At 46.1% G+C, this 19,509-nt stretch overlaps 1 protein-coding gene across 1 annotated transcript in view; it reads left to right on the top strand.

Annotated features, from left to right (window-relative positions):
- The window catches only part of LOC109294749 (excitatory amino acid transporter 1-like), a 128,444-nt gene that overhangs the window by 85,553 nt on the left and 23,382 nt on the right, over positions 1-19,509 (top strand). The window contains exons 4-7 of the mRNA XM_019513203.1: positions 1,191-1,395; positions 3,702-3,744; positions 4,423-4,763; positions 19,001-19,234. Of these exons, the coding sequence (XP_019368748.1) occupies positions 1,191-1,395; positions 3,702-3,744; positions 4,423-4,763; positions 19,001-19,234 (823 nt within the window). The remainder of the gene's footprint in view (positions 1-1,190; positions 1,396-3,701; positions 3,745-4,422; positions 4,764-19,000; positions 19,235-19,509) is intronic.

Below are 19,509 nucleotides of genomic sequence, written 5' to 3'. Positions count from 1 at the left end.
GTGGGGAGCGGGGAACTCCTGCAGACACCGCTGGCATTGTCAGCGGTGCAGGGGGGTGGGGGATGGCAAAGGCCAACCATGGGTCAGCGACCACCCACAGGTGCTGCCGGCAGTGGTGGCAGCAGCCGGGGGCGATTGTGGACTGCCTGCAGATGCCAGTGGCGGTACTGGTGGTGTGGTGGTGAGTGGTGACTGCATGCAGGCACTGCCAGTAGTGCCGGTGGCACCTTTTTGCAGGGGGTGCACCGCCATGCGCAGGGGCTGCACATGCACCTGTATGTACCCCCTATGCATTGCCCCTGTCTCAGGCCCTGAGGTCCACACGGCTAACTAATAGCCCCTATTGTAGGGGGCCAATGGATGGATGATACAACAGAATAATTGGGAGAATTAATTAAAAAAAACAACAGGATAGGAATGTTGTGTGGGTCAAAGGGTCAAAATGTGAAAAAAAATTCGCTGGAGGGGTGTGACAACTAAGATAGAAAAGGATAGGCGTGACGTGGAGATTATAGGTTCAAAATGTGAAAAGTCGTTTGCCAGAAGGGGTCACTGAGCAGAGCCCACCGGTCCTCAAAGGCATCCAAGAAGCCAGTGGATGCCGCCCACTGGTGCTCTGCCCAGAAATGTGCATGGACAAGTGAAAGTAAAGCAGCCCCACAGTCTCCGGGCACCTTCCTGGCCAGAGCCTCCTTCCTGGTCAAGTACAGGGCCCACTTGGCCAGGACCAGGAGGTCCCAGGACTTGGTGGAGCTGAGGATGGGGTGACCAAAGAAAAAAAGGTGGGGGGTGAAATTCAACCAGAACTTCAAGGGGAGGTTCTGGAGGTGGAGGAGCTGCAGCCTGGCACACTCGAGGAGCCACCAGCCGAGGTCCCCAGGAGCTCGTGGGATGAGGGTGGAGTATGGACTCAACCACTAGGGTTCCCCAGCCACACCCTCACGGAGCAGGTCCCACCACTTGGTGAATGAAGCTCCTGAGAGCAAGTAGCCCTGAGCTGCTTGTCAGGGCAGCTTTTTATACTGCTGGGGCCATTTCTCCCCCATTTCACATCCTCCTTCATATCTCAACATCTGCCTCTTGCTCTCCACATTCCTCTTCACTCCTCAGAGTCTGCTTCTGGCTCCCCCATACTTCCCCATGTATAATTTAACAAACTAGACACTCTTGCCTTGTTTTTCATTTCCAAGGTATGGCCTCACTGGATGGTAAAGCTTCAGGGAAAATGGGAATGCGGGCTGTAATTTACTACATGGTGACCACCATCATAGCAGTCTTCATTGGCATACTTATGGTGATCATCATCCATCCAGGCAAAGGAACCAAGGACAAACTCCATCGGGAGGGGAAAATTGAGCAGGTGCAAACAACTGATGCCTTCATGGACCTGGTGAGGTAAGAGTATGAGTTGGTTTAGGTTAAGAGCATGCCTTGTGATAAGCTGACCTTACTGTACTGAAAACCATTCTGAATATTCATTCTGTAGCTGTAGAACAGGGGTGTCAAACATACATCCTATGGACTGAATCCAACTCATAGAGCTGGGTCTTCTGTCCCACAGCCTTAATAAGGGACCTTATCAAGGCTCCCCTGTGGCGGCCAAGCCACAGGGGCAAGATCCATGGTGCTAGAGCCCCAGGAGTACTGCAGGAAGAAGCCCAGCACTGCAGGTGCTTAGTAGGGCTGTGCAAAATTTTGCCCGGTGTTTCATTTCAAATCTGTGTCGAAGCTTTTTTAGCTCAAAACAGTGAAATCAAAATGAAACAAAGGCCTTTGAAACATCTATGAAACAAAACAAGGGCACTTGAAACGTTTCAAAACGTGTCGAGTTTCCAAGCCAGGCTTACTTGGCTTCAGTGCCAGTCTCAGCTGGCAGCAGCAACCTCCTGTCATCTGGCAGGCAGATTGGGGGCCCGCCCACACTCCCAGGAGGGCTGCAGGGGCTATTCACCCCCCCTAGGGATGGCCCTGATTGCCACTGGCCCCTGGCAGGCAGATAGGGGGCCTGCACCGCCAGGAGCAGTCCGGCACAGCCGCCGCAGCCCTCCCGGGGATGCCTGCTCGATGACAGGAGGCTTCTGGTGCCGAGTGGGGCCAGCAGCAGCACCACTCTTCCTGGCACTGGGTGTGGGCTGCACCCAGCACTGTCCCAGGCAGCAGGAGCAGCCTCGTGTGATCTAGCAAGCAGATTGGGGGCCCCCCATATCCCTGGGAGGAGTTGGCAAAGCCCCACAGCCCTCCCAGGGGTGTGGGGGGGCCCTGATCTGCCTGCCAGATTACAGGAGTAGCAAATCCAATGCAAATGGCATTGAGCCTCTTTTCAAGTTATTCCTCTATCTGCCAGAGCTTGCCAACAAAGCTTGCCACAGTCTCTTTAGCGAAATGATGAAGCCTCATTTGTCTGAAACATCTAAAAAAAAGGCTGGGAGCTGCACAGTGGCAGCAGCCCTGGCCTGTCACTGATCTGATAGCCAATTTCTGGATGTGGACACACGTAACAATTGAACTGTTCCAAAATGTCAATGACTGGAACCAGTTCACAATTCTGCGAAGTGCTGTGACTTTAACACCAGAGGGTAGGAGCACTCACACCCATGCTTTGGTGGCTCAAGGGGCTGGGTGACCTATGACTGGAGGCATTTTCACTTTTCTGTTTTCCTTTCTCTTCTAAAACATATGAGTTAAATAAACTTCATTAGTCTGCAGTTGGCCAAAGTCTGCAGTGTCCTTGTCTGACTTGGAGGGGAAGTGCTTGGACCCAGGCCTTTCAGTTTTCAGGAACCAGGGAGGCATGATTAGGGGCTGCAATTGAGTAGGGAGTGAAGACACTTTGTTTTTTATTGAGTAAATAGTGCAAGGTGGCTTATTGATAAAAAGTGCCAAAAAAAGGGGAAAAAAAGTAGGGGAGGGGAGGACAATAGAATTTTGCCTTTGTACCAAAGCCAGGGGTGGGGAGTGAAAAGGAGTGTGGGATGCCTGAAGGACTAACCAGGACCACTTGGGGTCCAGACATGATACTAAACCAGTTCACAGTGAACCAGTTCAAAACAATACTCAGTTTTCCAGGTGCACTTTTGAATCATTCTTGGTAGCTTTAAACTGATGTAACAGGCTTGTATGTCTGTCTGCTTCAGATTTAAACCACTTTTAACCCACTCTGAGTGTTACGTATGTCAATGCCTTCTATTTCTTACGTTTCTGGACCATGGGTATACTTTGAATCAGTGGGGAAGTACAGTCTGTGTAAGAACAGGGCTCAGTGACAGAGCACTGGCTACCAAATCCTGTAGCCTTTGTCTCCCACTAATATGCTGCATCTAGGACCCTCCAAGAAGGAGACACAGTTTGGCCCTCCAACATAATTGGTACTTGTGCTGGGTATATTGGAGTAAGAGCAAGAACAGAGATCTCTAACCAGGGAATGATCATTCATGGCTCATGAGACTGGGAGAGGAAATCTGATCTTGCAGCGTTTTTAGTGTATAGATGGTCTAAGATCAGGACATCACTGTTTTCTTTTAGGTGATCCAGTCAGAAAGGAAGAGACTTTTCTGCCACAACAGATTGATCTGGCTTTTGAGTAAGCCTAAGTGTCCTGAAGGGAGCCAGCATTTAATACTAAGACTGTTAGGCAAAAAGCCTGCTAACCTGATTTCAAGCCAAATAGGATCATAACTCTCTTTTTGCTTTGTCTGCTGCAGGAATATGTTCCCACCTAATCTAGTGGAAGCCTGCTTCAAACAGGTATGGATGCCAATTTGCCTGGCTTGCTTTCTCCTGCCCAGCACTCTTATTCTTTATGCCTACGCAGAATAGACTGTCTACGTTGCCTCTTTGGAGGCCCAAAAACAAGGGTGGCTTCACTGCCACCTTTGTACTTCCCACAGTTTGCTTTGGAGGCTACTGTAGATGCTTGTTTAAATCAGAGTAACCTGCAGACAGCCTTTCCAACTTGTCTGTAGACAACTCAGAACTGCCAAATCAAGGATTGCTTTGGGCAGTCCTCTTCCTGCCTGCAGCTTGCATCACTCCAGGGGCCTAAGTGGAAGCAGTATGGTGCCATAGATGTCAGATCTTCACTGCCTGCAAATAGAGGGAATTCTTCCAGAGCTGCTTTGCAACTTTTCAGTGTCTGTAATTGTGGGAGTAGTATAAATGGTCCACAGTCTACTGTCAGGCACCTTGAGTTGAGCTTCAGGGTTGACTCCATTGCCGGTATAAATAGCAGACTTCTAGGGTCACTCAGCTAGGCCACTAAGGAAGATACAATTCCATGCGGAGTTGAACTTCTTGTACAGAATGAACTGTGTTGTTCATTCAAATAAAATGAGTTCAGGGGACTCTGCTTTTTTGGGGTTTAATTGGGAGGAGCTATGGAGATGTCCAGATTTATGTTGCAGCTAATAATATGTATCATTTCAGTACAAGACCCAGTACAACACCAGGGTCCTCACCAGAACTGTCCTTCACAACAGCACCGCCACAGCAGATGCCACCACCACTCAGATCTCTGTGCCTGAGAATATCACTGGCATCCTGGAGAATGTCACACATGCACTTGGGAGCATCCAGGAGGTGCTGACCTTTGAGGAGATCATTCCTGTCCCTGGCTCAGCAAATGGGGTGAACGCACTGGGACTGGTCGTATTCTCTGTGTGTTTTGGTTTAGTAATCGGTGGCATGAAACAGAAGGGACGGGCCCTGCAGGAGTTCTTCAACTGCCTCAATGAAGCCATCATGAAGCTGGTGGCCATTATCATCTGGTGAGAAGCGAAGTGGGGGGCCTGCAGGCCCATGCCCCATTGTTCTGATGAGGCATTAATTAGCTATAAACATGAACAACCAAATTCTAGAACGTTACATTACCTGAAGAGAAAACGTTCCTCTCTCAGTTGCTTCAGTTTTATTTCCCTTTTATCCCTGATGTCATATTTATGTTGCAGGGACATGTGGGGAGTGGATCATGGCTCTGCCCTAGACCCTACCCCAAGCTGTCACTTCCCACAATCCTGGCCCCGGTCCCACCTGCCCTGCTCCTGGATACCGCTCCCTGTCTGCCTATGGGCCCATCACATTCACCCAGCTGAACATGCCCTACCTGCAGGGGTCCTGGGCTAGTCTCCATGGACACCCTGCCCACCTGCCCGCCCGCTTTGTCTGGTGCCTGTAGCTGTAGGTGCAGGGTAGATGGACTAGGGTGCCTGGGAAGCAGGGCCAGATGCAGCAGTGGAGACACTGGCAGCGGCAGCCTAAAGGAGCCGCTGCCGCAGGGGCTCCTAAGACGCCGAGTCTGGCTGCTGCTTTGCATGGCCCTGTGGACTACAGCAGTGTTTCCCAACCTTTTCCAGCCCAAGGCACACTTAGATTAATAAAATGTTTCTGTGACACACCTATTTAAGCATTCCCCTTCCCCACACTCATAAGCTCATTGTAGTTCATTACCGTGGTAAAATTCTGTGGCACAGCTGTTCAGAGGTTCGCAAATTGTGCATCCTCCAAAGCCAACACATGCACAGTACATGAATTTCTTTCTTCTTGGCTGGTTCTTTCTCTCCCCCACAGCCAACACATGCGCAAGTTTTCTGTGAATATCTCGTCAACACAGCTTATTCATTATCGGTAGGAGTCTGGAGAACTTTCTTTTCATTATTCCAAAATTCTCGCAGCATACCAGAGAACAATTTGTAGCACACTGGTTAAAAAGCATACAGCTCCCAGAGTGCACAAGAGCTGTGTGCGGGGATAAGGTGGGCTGCACTCCTGCCCCTAGGAACTGAAACTAAGTAACTTTCAGGCAGTCTAGTTTCATAGTAACTAGATAACTCAAAGTTATCTGTAGTCCTTGACCCTGAATTTGACCTATGTTCTGAAAGTTTGAGAGCAACTCTTGACTGTCTCCTGGGCATGCTTCTTGTTCTTCTGTCTGTATACTGCAAAGCACTTTTGGACATTTTGTTCTTGAGACTGAAGTCTCTGGTTTGAGTGTTATTTTAAAATGCTCTAAAATCCACATACAGACTTAGATATTACTTTTGAAGTATTATAAACAAATAACAGTTGTTTAATTAAAGAGAGAGACTAGTAAGCATTTAGGATAATATAATTACATATTCCAAAAAGTTGGACTTAATGTGATCAAAGAAAAGCAAGCAACTGGGTCATTTAGTCCAAGGGTTCCTACTACTCATTCCTGTTAAAATTAGCTGCTCCTTAGAGTTTCTTATAATTCTGGGGGAAGAGTGCAGTGAGGGTGGACAGTGTGAGGGTTGCAAAGGTGCAGGGAGGAAAGGAAGTAATAGGAAAGTCTTAAATAAGGATGGTTGTCAGATGAGGATTAAAAGGGGTGAGAGAGTTTGGTGGTAGATTTGGGGGAGCAAGGAGAGATGAGGATTCAGTGCAGTGAGATGAAAGGGTGGTGGCTAGGAAGAGTGACATGGAAGTGGATGGTGGGGAGGAATTAGGGGCAGGGGGCCAATCAGTCCTACATGATCCCCTCCCACTTGAAGCCTCCCTTTTTCCTCTTATACTGGATGAGCTAGATAGTGAGAAGGAGTGTCTGCTATCCGCAGCCCCATTGCTTGGAGCGACAGACAGGGCTACAAGATGAAGGACCTCACACAAAGAGTAGAATGAGAAGAAGCAAACCTCAACCTTTGAGAAGACATGGACTCCCTCTGTGATCCAGGACCTGGAGGTATGTCTCCTCCAGGATGGTCTGAGCCCATCTCCCTGGCCCCTTTATGTGAGCCAGACTCCCGAGGTCTTTCCCTTTTGAGGAGTGTTTCAGTCATTCTTCAGGACTCTGCATGCATTATTCAAAATATTATATACCCAAGGGAGAGGGGGTGATAATACACACTGTTTAGCACAGACTATTATGCTTCATCAGTAACACCTGCTTAGAGCCCAATAACTTGCATTAGATTAAGAAAATATCTGTCATCAAGACATATAAGCATCGACTTGAAGACATCAGATGAAACGAAGTCCCCTTGTTCCGTTGTTCCATTGGTCATTTGTTCCAATGGTTAATCAAGACCCCGATTTAAAAAAAAAAAAGAAAAAAAAATCCCCACTTCTAATTTGAGTTTGTCTAGGTTCGTCTTCAAGCTAGTCATTCTTGTCCATATTAAATAGTCCATTTGAATCTGGTATTTTCTCCTTGTGGAAATGCTGAAACATATTTCAGTATCAGTCTCAGTACTGAATATTTTAAAGTAAATTCACCTCTCTACACCTGCTGACAGCTTCATTGTTTAGAAATCTAAGGACTAATCCAAGTCAAAAGCAAGAGTAAAGAGTGGAATAGCTCTTTACACATATAGTCTTTCCAAATTGCATCCCTGCCCCCAATAGGCTTGTCTCTGGAATAGATGTCAATTAACTTGAATGAGCAGAGATTAGTTTACAGACTACACAGCATTGTCCCAGGAAAAAGTGTTAACACTTTCAGACAGTTAGGCTTGTACTCTGTTGAATCCTGGAACAAAAGGTTTTTTTCCAGGTGGAATGGAATGTCTTTTTACATCTTTAAGGCTGGGCATTCAGCAGCAGACTTATTCCTGCTGTCTGTAGATCCCTCCGTTCCCATGAAGGAGTGGAGAAGCAGCAAACAGAAAGTTTGCCTTGGGGCTGCTGTAAGAGAAGCAGATCACTGGTAGGACTGCCTTGAGGAGACTTTTCTGGATTCTGGTGACCCTGGGCATCTAATTAGTGGTTTTGGGGTGTTTGATTTGTGCCTTGCTTTTTATTTTGTTTTTCCCTTGGAGTGACAGGTTTCAGGATTTTCATTTCCAGCTCTGTGCGAGTTATTTACTTCAAGTGCAGCTGGTTTCGCTGGCTGAGGAGTGAAGCTAGGCTAGGCAGCCTTTTAAAGGCAGCTCCTTGCAAACAGAGAGGGAGTTAGCCTGGGAGTTCATGGTAGGAAGGAGCAGGAGACTCTGTTTGCATGTGTGTGTATGCATGCATGCGCAAGCATGTGCATTTTTTTTCTTCTCTTTTCTTTTTCTTTGCTTTTGTTTTTTATAGCCTAGGCGTCCTCCAGAGAGCAAAGGAGGCATAAATGGAGACTGGATCAGCAGTCGTGACCTGCATGTGCCATGTTCATGTTCCTCCCAGAGGGTCAAGTGTGAGCTGGTGTCTGCCTTGGAGGAAAAAATTGAAAGGTTAGAAGCACAGATATCCATGCTGCATTTTATCACGGAAAAGGAAGATTATATGGGCAGGAGTTATGTGTGGCTGATAGTGGAGAGACCAAAGGGAAAAGAGAAGTGGCAACATGTGACTGCTAGAAGAAAGTGTCCCCAGAATTCAAGAAAAACAGATTGTACTCAGCAACTGCTTTCAAACACTCTGCAGTAGAGCAGTTGAGGAAAAGGCAGAGATGAGGACATCAACAGGCAAGATCCAAAGGACTCAGCAGTCTAGAGAGCAGAAAATACAGAGTGCCAGAGATGGTGGTGCTAAGGTCACTACATCAGAAAGGAAGAGGAGAGTGGGGATGGTTAGTCACTCCCTTCTGCAGGGAACAGAAGCACCAATATGGGGTCACAGGAGGTGTGCTGTCTACCTGGAGCATCTTTGGGAGTCATCTGGCCAACCTAGTAAGGAGGGCTTTAAACTAGGTTCCACGAGGGATGGTGAACAAAACCCTCCAGCCACAGAGAAAACTATTCATAGGAGAAAGGTCCTGAAGAAGCAGTTCAACTGCAGGAAAGGGTCAGAGAGCCACAGGACAGCAGTGAGTGATGCAAAAGAGAAACAAGTAGGGTGAAATTCAAAATACATCTAATGTATGTATGCAAATGTGAGAAGCATGGGGAACAAACAAGATGAGCTGGAAGTCACAGCCTTTGGAAAAGCTATGATCTGATTGGTATCACAGAGACTTGATGGGAAAGCTCTGATGACTAGAACGTCAACATTGAGGGCTGTATTCTGTTCTGGAAACGGTTGGGAGAAAAGGTGGTGGCATCACCTCTTATGTCAGAAACACATATACTTGTTCCCTAGTTCAGGAGAAACAAGATAGTAGACCAGAATATATTTGAGTGAAGACAAAAGGTGAAAGGTACAATAAATATATTGATAGGGATTTATTGTAGGCCACCAAGTCAGGAAGAGGAGGTGGATGAGGCACTCTTCAAGGAGGTTTCAAAGTTATCCAAAAGTTATGAGTTGGTACGTATGGAAGATTCCTATTTTCTGAATATCTGGTGGAAGAACAATACAGCCAGTGCAAAATGCCAAGACCATTGCTAACCTGTGTGAACAGCTTTCTGTTTCAGAAGGTGGAGAATACAACTATGGGGTCTTCTATCTTGGATCTTGTCCTGACCAATAGGGAACAACTGGTGGAGAATGTGAAGGTGATGGAAAACTTGGGAAGAAGTGATCATAATATGACAGAATTCAAGATCCTGAGATAGAGGGAACATGAGGTCAGCAAAGCTAAGACACTAGATTTCGAAAAGGTGGATTTCAACCAAGTCAAGAAGTTAAGAGTCAGGACGCAATGGGAAGACAGGCTGAAGGATGAAGGTGTGCAGGAGTGCTGGGAACTTCTAAAGGGCACAGTACTGAAAGCTCAGTGAGAAGCTATTCTGACATGATGGAAACATAAGGAGAATAGAAGGAGACCAATGTGGAGCATCTAGCATACCTCAAAAGCAGAGAGAAGGTATACAGGCAATGGAAGGACAGGCACATCACCAAGGAGACATACCAGAAAATAACAAGAACTTCCAGGGACAAAGTCAGAAGACAAAGGTAAAAATGAGACTTCACTTGATGGGGAAAATTGTGGGGGAGTTATTGTTTTTAAGCATATGATGATGCAATGATAACAGAACAAGGAAAAACATATTCACAATTTTGTGTCCAAATTTTGCAGCCAGCTGATTGCCTCAGGTGTAGTATTGTGCAAATCCAGTAGATTTCCATTAAATGCATGGAGAGGGCATTCAGCAGTGATGCAGTTCAAAGTTTGAAACGGGCCACCACAGTCGCAGTTCCCTGAGCTAGTCCAGCCCTGTCAATGCAACAGAAATCCACATCTTCCGTATCTTGTCCTGATTCAGTTTAGAGAAGACTAAAGATGTCTAGGGAGATCAAAGCCAGCTGGTCTAATGGTGGGATTTGTAATAAAGATTTCTGTATTAAGGGGTGAATTGGGCCACCCTTGCGTCCAGGCATCTTGGATGTTAAATGAGTCTTGCTCAAGTTGAATTGCTGTTCTCCAAGCAGGATGTCTAGTTTTTAATCTCAGACATGGAGGGTTTAAGAGACTTTTGCATATAGGCAGCTGTGGGTTATTTTTTATTTTAGTCCATAACTTAGTTAAGGCATTTTTCTTTTTAATGAGGGAAGATGCATGTTACTAAGAATAGGGAGCCATTGAAGAGGGATGGATCAGATTGTTCCTATAATAATTCACATTGTTTGGTTGAGTTGTATGTCAACCTTACCAGTATGAGCACTGTTTAATCAGATTGGGGCACAGTATTCCACCAAAGAGTGGAATAACAACACTAAAGCTGTTGTTCTCTGTGCATCAATATCAGCTCCCCAAGAAGTCCCAGTGAGTTTCTGGAGCAAAGTATTACAAGTTTGTAACTTAGCTGCTGATATAATTAAGTGATTTGTTTTAAAGGACAGTCTCCCATCTAGGATGATTCCTTAAATATTTAGGAGTACTGTTATAACATTGGAGCTGGTTTCCGAAAGCAATAATGGGTTGATAATTATCTTGTTTATTGTTCAAGTGAAATGTAGACATTTCTGTTTGCCCAGGGCTTGGGCACAGATGCCATTGTGTAAAGAAGGTACCTCAAGTATTTAGATCAGATGTGAGTATTATTTCTGTTTGAGAGAAACAAGATTGTTGTGTAACCGGGGCTGCGTCATCAACATGTATGAATTTTCTTAGGAAGGTGTTTGGGAGGTCATGAATATAAAGATTAAAACAGCAGAGGCGGAAGGACTGATCCTTGCAGGAATCCATTGTTCAATTTATGTGGTCTACTCCTAATGTTATCTGGAACCATCTATTGCTAAGCATGTTGTCTAATAAATTAGTAATTTATTTACTTTTGGCTCTGCTTATCCCCTCAATATTGAGTTGGCAGATGCACAGTGAGGTCCTGATATTATGGATCTGAAAGCTCTGTGACTATCTGTTGATGTTCATTTATTTTCATGATCATTGGCTGTGAGGTCCAAAGGACAGTTTGGCAACACCAAGTTATAGACTATTTAGCAGTATCCAGGGTTCACCATGTGGAAGCAGTCTACATTACATGGGGGGAGTTAAAGATAATAAGAAGAGGTTTTACAAGAATACTGGCCAGAAAAAAAGACCAAGGAAGCTGTGGCTTCACTGTTAACTAACCAGGGAGAACTCTTAAAAGAAGATGCAAAGAACACAGAGCTACTCAACAGCTATTTTACTGCACTCCTCACAAAATATTAAGCTGTAACCAGATACCTAATAAGGTTCATTTGGATAAAGAAGGGGACAAGCTGAGGGATGAGATAACAAAAGAAACAGAGAGCTTTTGATGGATCTGAATGAATTCAAGTTAGGAGGGCCTGATGAATTTCATCCTAGATTACTGAAAGAATTGGCAGAGGAGATCTCTGAGCCCTTGGCAATAATATTTATGAATTCATGGGAATCAGGTGAGGTACCAGAGAACTGGTAAAGGGTCAACATAATGCCCGTTTAAAAAAAGAAAGAAAGAGCAACCAGTTAGCCTCACCATGATACCAAGCAAGTTACTGGAGCATATCATAAAGAACTCCATTTTCAGACATCTGTGGCAAATGACTGATTGCAAACAGCCGGCATACATTTACTAAAAATAAAATATGCCCAACAAACTTGATCTCCTTCTTTGACAAAATAACTATCTGTGTGGATGAAGGTAACAAAGTGGATCTAGTATATGAGGACATCAGCAAAGCTTTTGACAAAATCCCTCATGACCTTCTCGTAAATTAGAGAAATATGGGCTAGACAAAACTACTACAAGGTGGACAGACAAATGGCTCAATAGCCACAAGCAAAGGATAATTATAAATGGAATAATGACAGACTAGCAGGAGGTTGCAAATGGAGTCCCACAGGAGGCAGCCCTGGGCCCAGTGGTGTTCAGTGTGTTTATTAATTATCTGCATGCTGGAAGAGAAAGCAAATTTGTAGATGATAAAACTGGGAAGGATTGCGAACACACCGGAGGACAGGAGCACAATTCAGAACGATCTAGACAGACTGGAAAGCTGGGCTAGAGCCGACAGGATGAAGTTCAATGCTAACAAATGCAAGACACTGCATCTCAGGAAAAATAATAAAAAATACAAATACAAAATGGCTGGATGGATGGCAGAACTATGGAGAAGGATGTTGGGAGTATTGGTGCATCACAGACTCAGTACGAGTCTGTGGCATGTTGAAGCTGCACTGAAGACAAATATGGTTTTGAGATGCATTAACAGAAGCATTAGGTACAAGACACTAGAGGTGATAGTGCCTCTCTACCCGGCACTGGTTAGGCTTCATCTGGAGTACTGTGTGCAGTTCTGGGCTCCACATTTTAAAAAGGACATGAAGAAGTTAGAGAGAGTCCAGAGGTAGGCAACAAAGATGATTAAAGGCTTGGAAGGCAAGTCATATGAGAAAAGACTGAAGGAGCTAGGCATGTTCAGCTTATGGAAAAGGTACGTAAGAGGGGGCATGATAACAGTTTTCAAATATGTGAAGGATTGCCATAAAAGACGGGAGAACACCTTTCTCTCTTGCTGCAGAGAGTAGGACATGGATCTATGGCTTGGAGTTTCAGCAAAGTAGGTTTATATTGGATATAAAGGAAAACTTTTGCACCAGTAGAACAGTGAGGCAGAGAAATAGACTGCCTAGGGAGGCTGTGGACTCCATCACTGGAAGTGTTCACAAAGAAGTTAAACAGCCAATGGTCAGGGATGTTCTAGGCATAACTATGCCTGCATCAGTATTTCCCATGCTTCTGTGCTTTGTTGGTTGCTGCATGGGGCTGAGAGGAAATTCTGCTCCCCATTCTGCCCTCTTCCCCTCTCCCCCCTCCCCCGACTTATTTTAAGCCTTCCCAGAGGTATCAGATGTTGGCTGCAGCCAAGGCTGGGGATTTTAACTGGGGTGTGCCAGTACTGCTGCTGGAACTGAAGCCCAGAGGTTCCTGGTAAGAGAGTCTTACGCTTCCACTTGGGGTCAGACCAACAGTTGTATTTGGGGTCAGGAAGGAATTTTACCTCATGGTCAGATTGATATGGACTGTGGGGTTTATGCCTTCTTTTGTAGCAGGGGACCTGAACCTCTTCCTTGGATTTCTCGAGTGTGTTGTAATAACCTTTGCGAGCAGAAGGATGTTGGCCACCATGGTCCCCTGCATTACTTGTGGCAGTGTAACAGTGTCTTGCTCCAGGGGTGGCTGTGATGCCCCTGTAACCCCTTTAGCCCTTATCAACTTCACTTTCTTTTGCTGTCCCTGGGCAATCTCCCTTTCTCCTTTCCTGCCATGCCTTGATGTTGTTATGATTTTAGAAAATGGGAGGCTGTTCCAGGGTTTCTCAATCCTGATCTCACACTCCTGACCTCAGGTGTCTTCACTCTGCACCTTAAGGGATAATTACGTGGGCTCTGTCCTCCCCAGTACCCACGCCCATGAGTCACAGATATCACACACACTAATTAAATCATAACCGCCCCTACAGGCTAGGGGTTCCTGGATCTGTTTGTCCTTACACTAGTTCCTCTTTGGACTATGGGCACTCTGGCCCCCTCAGTCTCTGGCCATGCCTTTGGCAATTCTCCTTAGACCCTGACCCCACTCCTAGACCAGTTGAGACCCATGGGCTCTCCAGCTCCACCAGTCTCTGGCTGTGGCCTTTTCTTGGCCTTCAACCCCTCCTGAACCCTGGCCCTGCTCCTAGGCCAGAGAGACCTACAGGCACTCTGGCCCTACCTGCTCCTCAGGCCCTCCAGCCCCCTGCTCTGTTTCTGGGCCCTCTGGTCCTTTGTTTTCTCTCTGTGTCCCTGGCCCTGCTCTCTTGCTGAGCCCTCTGGCCTCTCTCTCTTGGGCCAGCTGGGACATCCTTACCTTCCCTTAATGCCTTCCACAAATCACCAAGGTTGCTTAACCCAGCTCAGATGTTAACCAGGAGCCCTGCTGCCCAGGAGTTCCTCTTCCCATGGCTCTCAGGGCTTGATTGCCTGCCCAGCTCCATCTCTGAACTTACATCCTGATAATCCAGCTCCTGTAGCCCATATGATTCCTAATTGCCCCCTAGCATACCTGCAGGCTGCTTCTCAAGCAGCCTGCCTTCTCTTAAAATAGCAGGAGCATCAAGCACCCCTTGCTCCCACCCAGCTGCTGCTGAGCTCCACGTGCCCATTCACTGTCCCTTCCCCACACCTGCTGCTGCTTTCATAGCTTCTCTGCCTGTAGCTGCTGCCACTCCTCTCCACCCCCTGCCAGCTGCTATGGTACCATGTGGCTCCTGGCTGTAGCACCAGTACCACAGTAGCCGGCTCAGACTGACCCTGAGGACTGGGGTGATCACCCACAGTCCTCCCCTGCCTCCCCTCTCCTCCCCCTTCTTATTTGAATTTCCCTCTGGCGCAGGGAGGCAGGAACAGCCCCAGGGACCCAGGCCAGAAGCCTCTGCTTCACCTGGGGCTTCTGGCTAGGGTTGGGGGGACAGGCCACCAGGCCTTGCTTCTGCTTGATCCTGCCAGTAGCTTCCCCTGGGTCCTACTTCCCCTGGCTTCTGTCAACTTTGACAGGCAGCCAGGAGCAGATATATTATTTTTAATTTTTTTTTAGGGGCCCTGCAGGCTGGATAGAATGGCCTGGTGGGCCAGATCTGGCCCACAGACTGTATTTTTCCCGCCCCTGCATTAGTGCCCATTCCTGTCTCTCTGAGATCTATGCCACAAGCATCATAAGACTCAGACTAGCTTGAGTGGCCATCAGATTGGGTATGCTAGAGGAGTGGGAGGGGAGAGGAAAGGGAAGGGGGGTTGTGGGCCTGATCTGTCCCATAGATAAGCAGTGGTTCTGTATAGGATGGTTTGGATACAGATGATCCTGCCTCAGGCAGGGCATTGCATTAAATGACCTCTGGAGGTTCCTTTCAGCCCTACTGTTCAGTATTTTTTTGTGAGAATCCCCCGGCCCCATTCCATTATTGCCCTAACGACAACTACATTTGGAGATCTATCAACTAGCTGATTCTTAATCCATTTAACAGTTTTGTATATATTGTATGGTGCTTATAAGAATAACATGTGATAGCTAGTAATATGTTTAGATTTTTGTGTGATCAACCAAACACCTGATCAGTAATGTAATGAAGGTTGTGCAACCAGGGCACTGGCTCCAGGAGCCCACTTATAGGGGTGCAAGAATGGCAGTTGCCACTGCCACCCAGGGTACAGACCTTGGTAGTTATGTCTCTGCATCAGATGTCCCCAGAGAATGAGATCAGGTTTACTTGACAAAATCTATTTTCTATATACCCTTACTTATTCATTGTATTTCTAGCCTTTAATTCTGTATTAACTGAATGTCACAACAGCTTTTCCATTATTGTCCAGGACTGAAAATATGTTAATCCTAAAATTCCCTCCTACCTCTTATGAACACTGACACAACTTTGGTATTGTTCCAGTGTCCAGGAATTTCCCTGGTATTCCAAGACTTATTACAAAAAATTAGCAGGCCAGAAATCTCCTCAGCCAGCTTCTTTAGCAGTCTTCAGTGCAAGTTATTCAGGCCAACTTATTTAAAAACGTTTATCTAAAGGTATCCTCTAATAGATCTCCATGGTTGCCAGTGGACTGGAAATTACTTCATCCTGCTTCTTTCCCAGCAAAGAACAGAAATATTTACCAAACATGCCTGCCTTTTTTCACATTAGTAACAGTGAGTCTATACTATTGTCAGATTTTTTTGGCCCTAGCACACTTAAAAAACCCTTCTTATTGTCTTCAGTCCTCTATACTGTAGATTTTTCCGTTATTTTTAGCTTCCATTACAAATTTTCTATTCCTTACAACTCTAAGTTATATCAGTTGCCATCCTTTTTTACCTATTTGTTACATAGTGTTTTGTTCTAATTGCTGCCTTCAGTTTGATGAATTAGGAAGAGTTTTAGCCAAAGCTAGCTACCCTCTTGACTGTAAAATCATGCCTATTTGTGGCCATGTAATACATTCTGCCTAAAGAACACCCAAGTTTCATTTTTTTCCTTGCATTTTTCCCCCTCAATTTCTCTCAGCTTTGGAAAACTGGCCTTTTTGAATCATCAGCTATACATGCATGCAAACTTCTGAGAATCACATGCTGCAGAGGGATCTGTTGATCTACTCTGCAATACACTAGCCCCAGATCTGGTTCTGGCATTCTAAATATTCACTCTTTTGCTACTGCTGGCCATCATGACCAACACAGTTTTCCCATCTCCCTATCAACTCTCAAAGCTTAAAGTAGCATGAGAAACATGGAGAGTTGAGCTGGTGTGTAGAGCTCAAAACTCAGTGTGTGTGTGTGTGTGCGCGTGCGTGCGTGCATGCGTGCGCGCACAGAGCAAGAATGGTGTGGAAGTGGTCAAAGCAAAGGATATGATGGAACAGTGATGTACTGTGGGTCTCCAGTGCCCAGGAGCCAATGCTTGCATTTGCACCCCCCACTCCCCCCCATCCTTCTTGTAGCAATACTTAAAGCAGAGTTGGCCCACAGTTTTTTGGGGCCCCCTGATACAAAGAAGTGGGGGGGGGTCATGAAGCCAGTGGAGGGGGGAGGGTGTGGCAAGTGGCCAGATGTCAAACTGGCAGTGGCAATGCGGACTGGTGGCAACCGCCCACACCCCTTGCTATGGCACTGATTTCGAGTGTTCATGGCTGCAGGGCGCCCCTCGGCTGCGGGGCACCTGTGGCCACAGGTTCTGCAGGATAGGGCGGCCCAGCTCTGACTTAGTCACGTTGCACAATAAGAACTCTGAAGGGCCCAGCTGATGCCCCCCACCCCAAACCAGTGCCCCTACCCCAAACCAGTGCCCCCACCCCATCAGTCCGCCGCTGCGGTGGAGAGAATGTTGGATCACTGCTTGTCCAAGGGACCTGAATAATTTCAGAGAATTGAGAGCTACAAGGAGAGGGCCTTGTTTCCCACTCCAGAAGAAGGCAAACTCTCTCCCCCCACTGCCCCTCCTCCCACCTCTCCAATCCATACCAGTCTGACTACCGGTTAAAACTGCTTCCTGATTCCCAAAGGTGGTGACTGGTCTGACCCTGAGAACACGGCCCTGAGCACAACCCTGTACCACAAACCTTTGGGTTTAAGTGACACAAAAATAACATTCTCAATGAACTGATAGAAGCAACAGGACTGGCATCCATGGTCTTTCTGCTTAGGCAGTCTAGTGTGCTAATAATGTCTGTTGAAAAATGGGTGACTATTCTAGTGATTCAGAAGGAAAAAGCGCATCACATTTCTTGCACCATATAGACAAACAAGCATTAAAGCCTACTTAATGCTGATTATTGTGAGGATCACTTTTCCTGTGTCTGGTTTACCTGGAGTTGTAATCAATAGCTCCTTTCTTTGAGCATTGATTTTAAAATCCTTTAAAATACTTTTCTTTCAGAAATGACCATCTGAAGGAAAGAATGTCTTCAAAGGCTGAAACCCATGAAACAGGGCATTTGGTTATGGCAGGGCCAGGAGCTATTCAGGAGAAATAAAGGAAGGGGGAGCCTCCAAAGGTCAGATGCCTTAAGTTCAGCTGGTCCAATAGATGCTAAAAGTACAGTGCATTACCCAAACCTTTATCAGAACTGAGTAAGAATCTCCCAATAACAGGCTTTCCCACAAAAGACCTGGTATCTGCCTCTAGCTAGGAATCTCTTTAATAGTAAGGCCACAAAGAATATTGGAATATGGGATGTTTGTAAAGTCTACTTAACTAAACTTTAACAAATATCCCAGATTGAATTGGAGTCCTGATACCTTCAAGAATGAGCTGTGTTTTGCTCGAGTCCCTTGAATATGATTCGTGTCCTGTGACCAACCTTGAAAATGAGCCTGAGATACTGGAGCTCAGAGCTACTGGAGTGTAAAGCCGGAGTTTGTATGTGGGTGGGTGTGAAACCAGAGTCTTGTTTACCTGAAGGTAATTCACTGTCCTGTGATCTCCATTTTAGGAGTAAGGCTTGTATTCTGTCTCAGCCCTGCTACTTCTCATTGGTTCTCATGGGAACCATAAACCCAGCCTGGGAGATATTGTAGGGGAAATGGGACCTATGAGATAGAGGTGACAAGTCCCAGCTTGAGAAAATGTTGTAAGAGCCAATGCAAGTATCTATCAAATACAACTTCATGCTCAGCCCCATGTTCTTCTCTAGTGCCAGGACCCAATTTCAGGCATCTGTATCCCCATTCCTAGCACCACCTACTACCATTAAATAAGTGCATAAATAAAAATATTAGTTTAGCCACTATCAATAATGCAGCTGCTTGTACTTATCCCCAGACAAACCCTGTCTCCAACCCCCAGTGAGGAAGACCTGGAGGAGAGGGGAGAGTACACATGCTTATGGAGCCCACCATGCAGAAAAGCCAGGGTTATTGGGGGTTAGATGCCAGTGGAGATGGAAAGCAAGGCTTCTGAACTGAAAGAAGAGAATCCCGCACAATGCACAATCTATACATTCAGCAGATGACCAGGCTCTTTGATAGATGAGCAAATATTGCTTGCCAGTTAAGTCTGGATTCTAAAGTATGCCAGTTCCCTGCTATCTGCTTACTAGGGAGGGTCAGTCATAGAACCATTTAATGACTTCACATGTTATTGTGCCTTTGAGTACCCTCAACTAATGTGACTTTCTCCTGGTAGTGTTTGCTAGTACTGGTGTGAGAATATGGATGCCAGCTCTAAGTACTTGGCTTCTGTGTTTTGATAACAGGTATGCCCCAGTTGGGATAATGTTTTTAATTGCTGGAAAAATTCTGGAGATGGATGACTTAGCAGTGATGGGGGGCCAGCTGGGGATGTACACAATCACTGTCATCGTGGGACTGCTTATCCATGCCCTTTGTGTTTTGCCGCTGCTGTACTTCATCGTCACCCAGAAGAATCCCTGGGTTTTCATTGGAGGCCTTCTACAGGCTCTTATCACTGCGCTTGGCACCTCCTCAAGGTATAGTTTATACACTACCATCTATCCCTACCTACTCTGCTCTGTTGGCGTGAGTAAAAAATAACCAACAGAAGTGTGTGTGGGGGGGGACGGGGGACGGAAGGGAGGGCATGACTGGACTGGGCACTTATTTAGATGTCATGGATCAGACACTCACTGTTGGTCCAAGCTTCCACTGTTTTCAGTGGGCTACTAAGATCTTTTCAAACCCTTTGCACTAGGCAAAGCCAAAGCTAAAACTCACTGGTCAGTAAAAAAAAAAAAAAAAAAAAAAA

This window comes from Gavialis gangeticus, unplaced genomic scaffold (assembly GCF_001723915.1).
Source record: "Gavialis gangeticus isolate Ggan-Ray unplaced genomic scaffold, GavGan_comp1, whole genome shotgun sequence".
In the NCBI taxonomy this organism is placed as follows: Eukaryota; Metazoa; Chordata; order Crocodylia; family Gavialidae; genus Gavialis; species Gavialis gangeticus.
The sequence above is the reverse complement of the archived record's forward strand: the minus strand, read 5'-3'. Positions and strand labels throughout refer to the sequence as shown.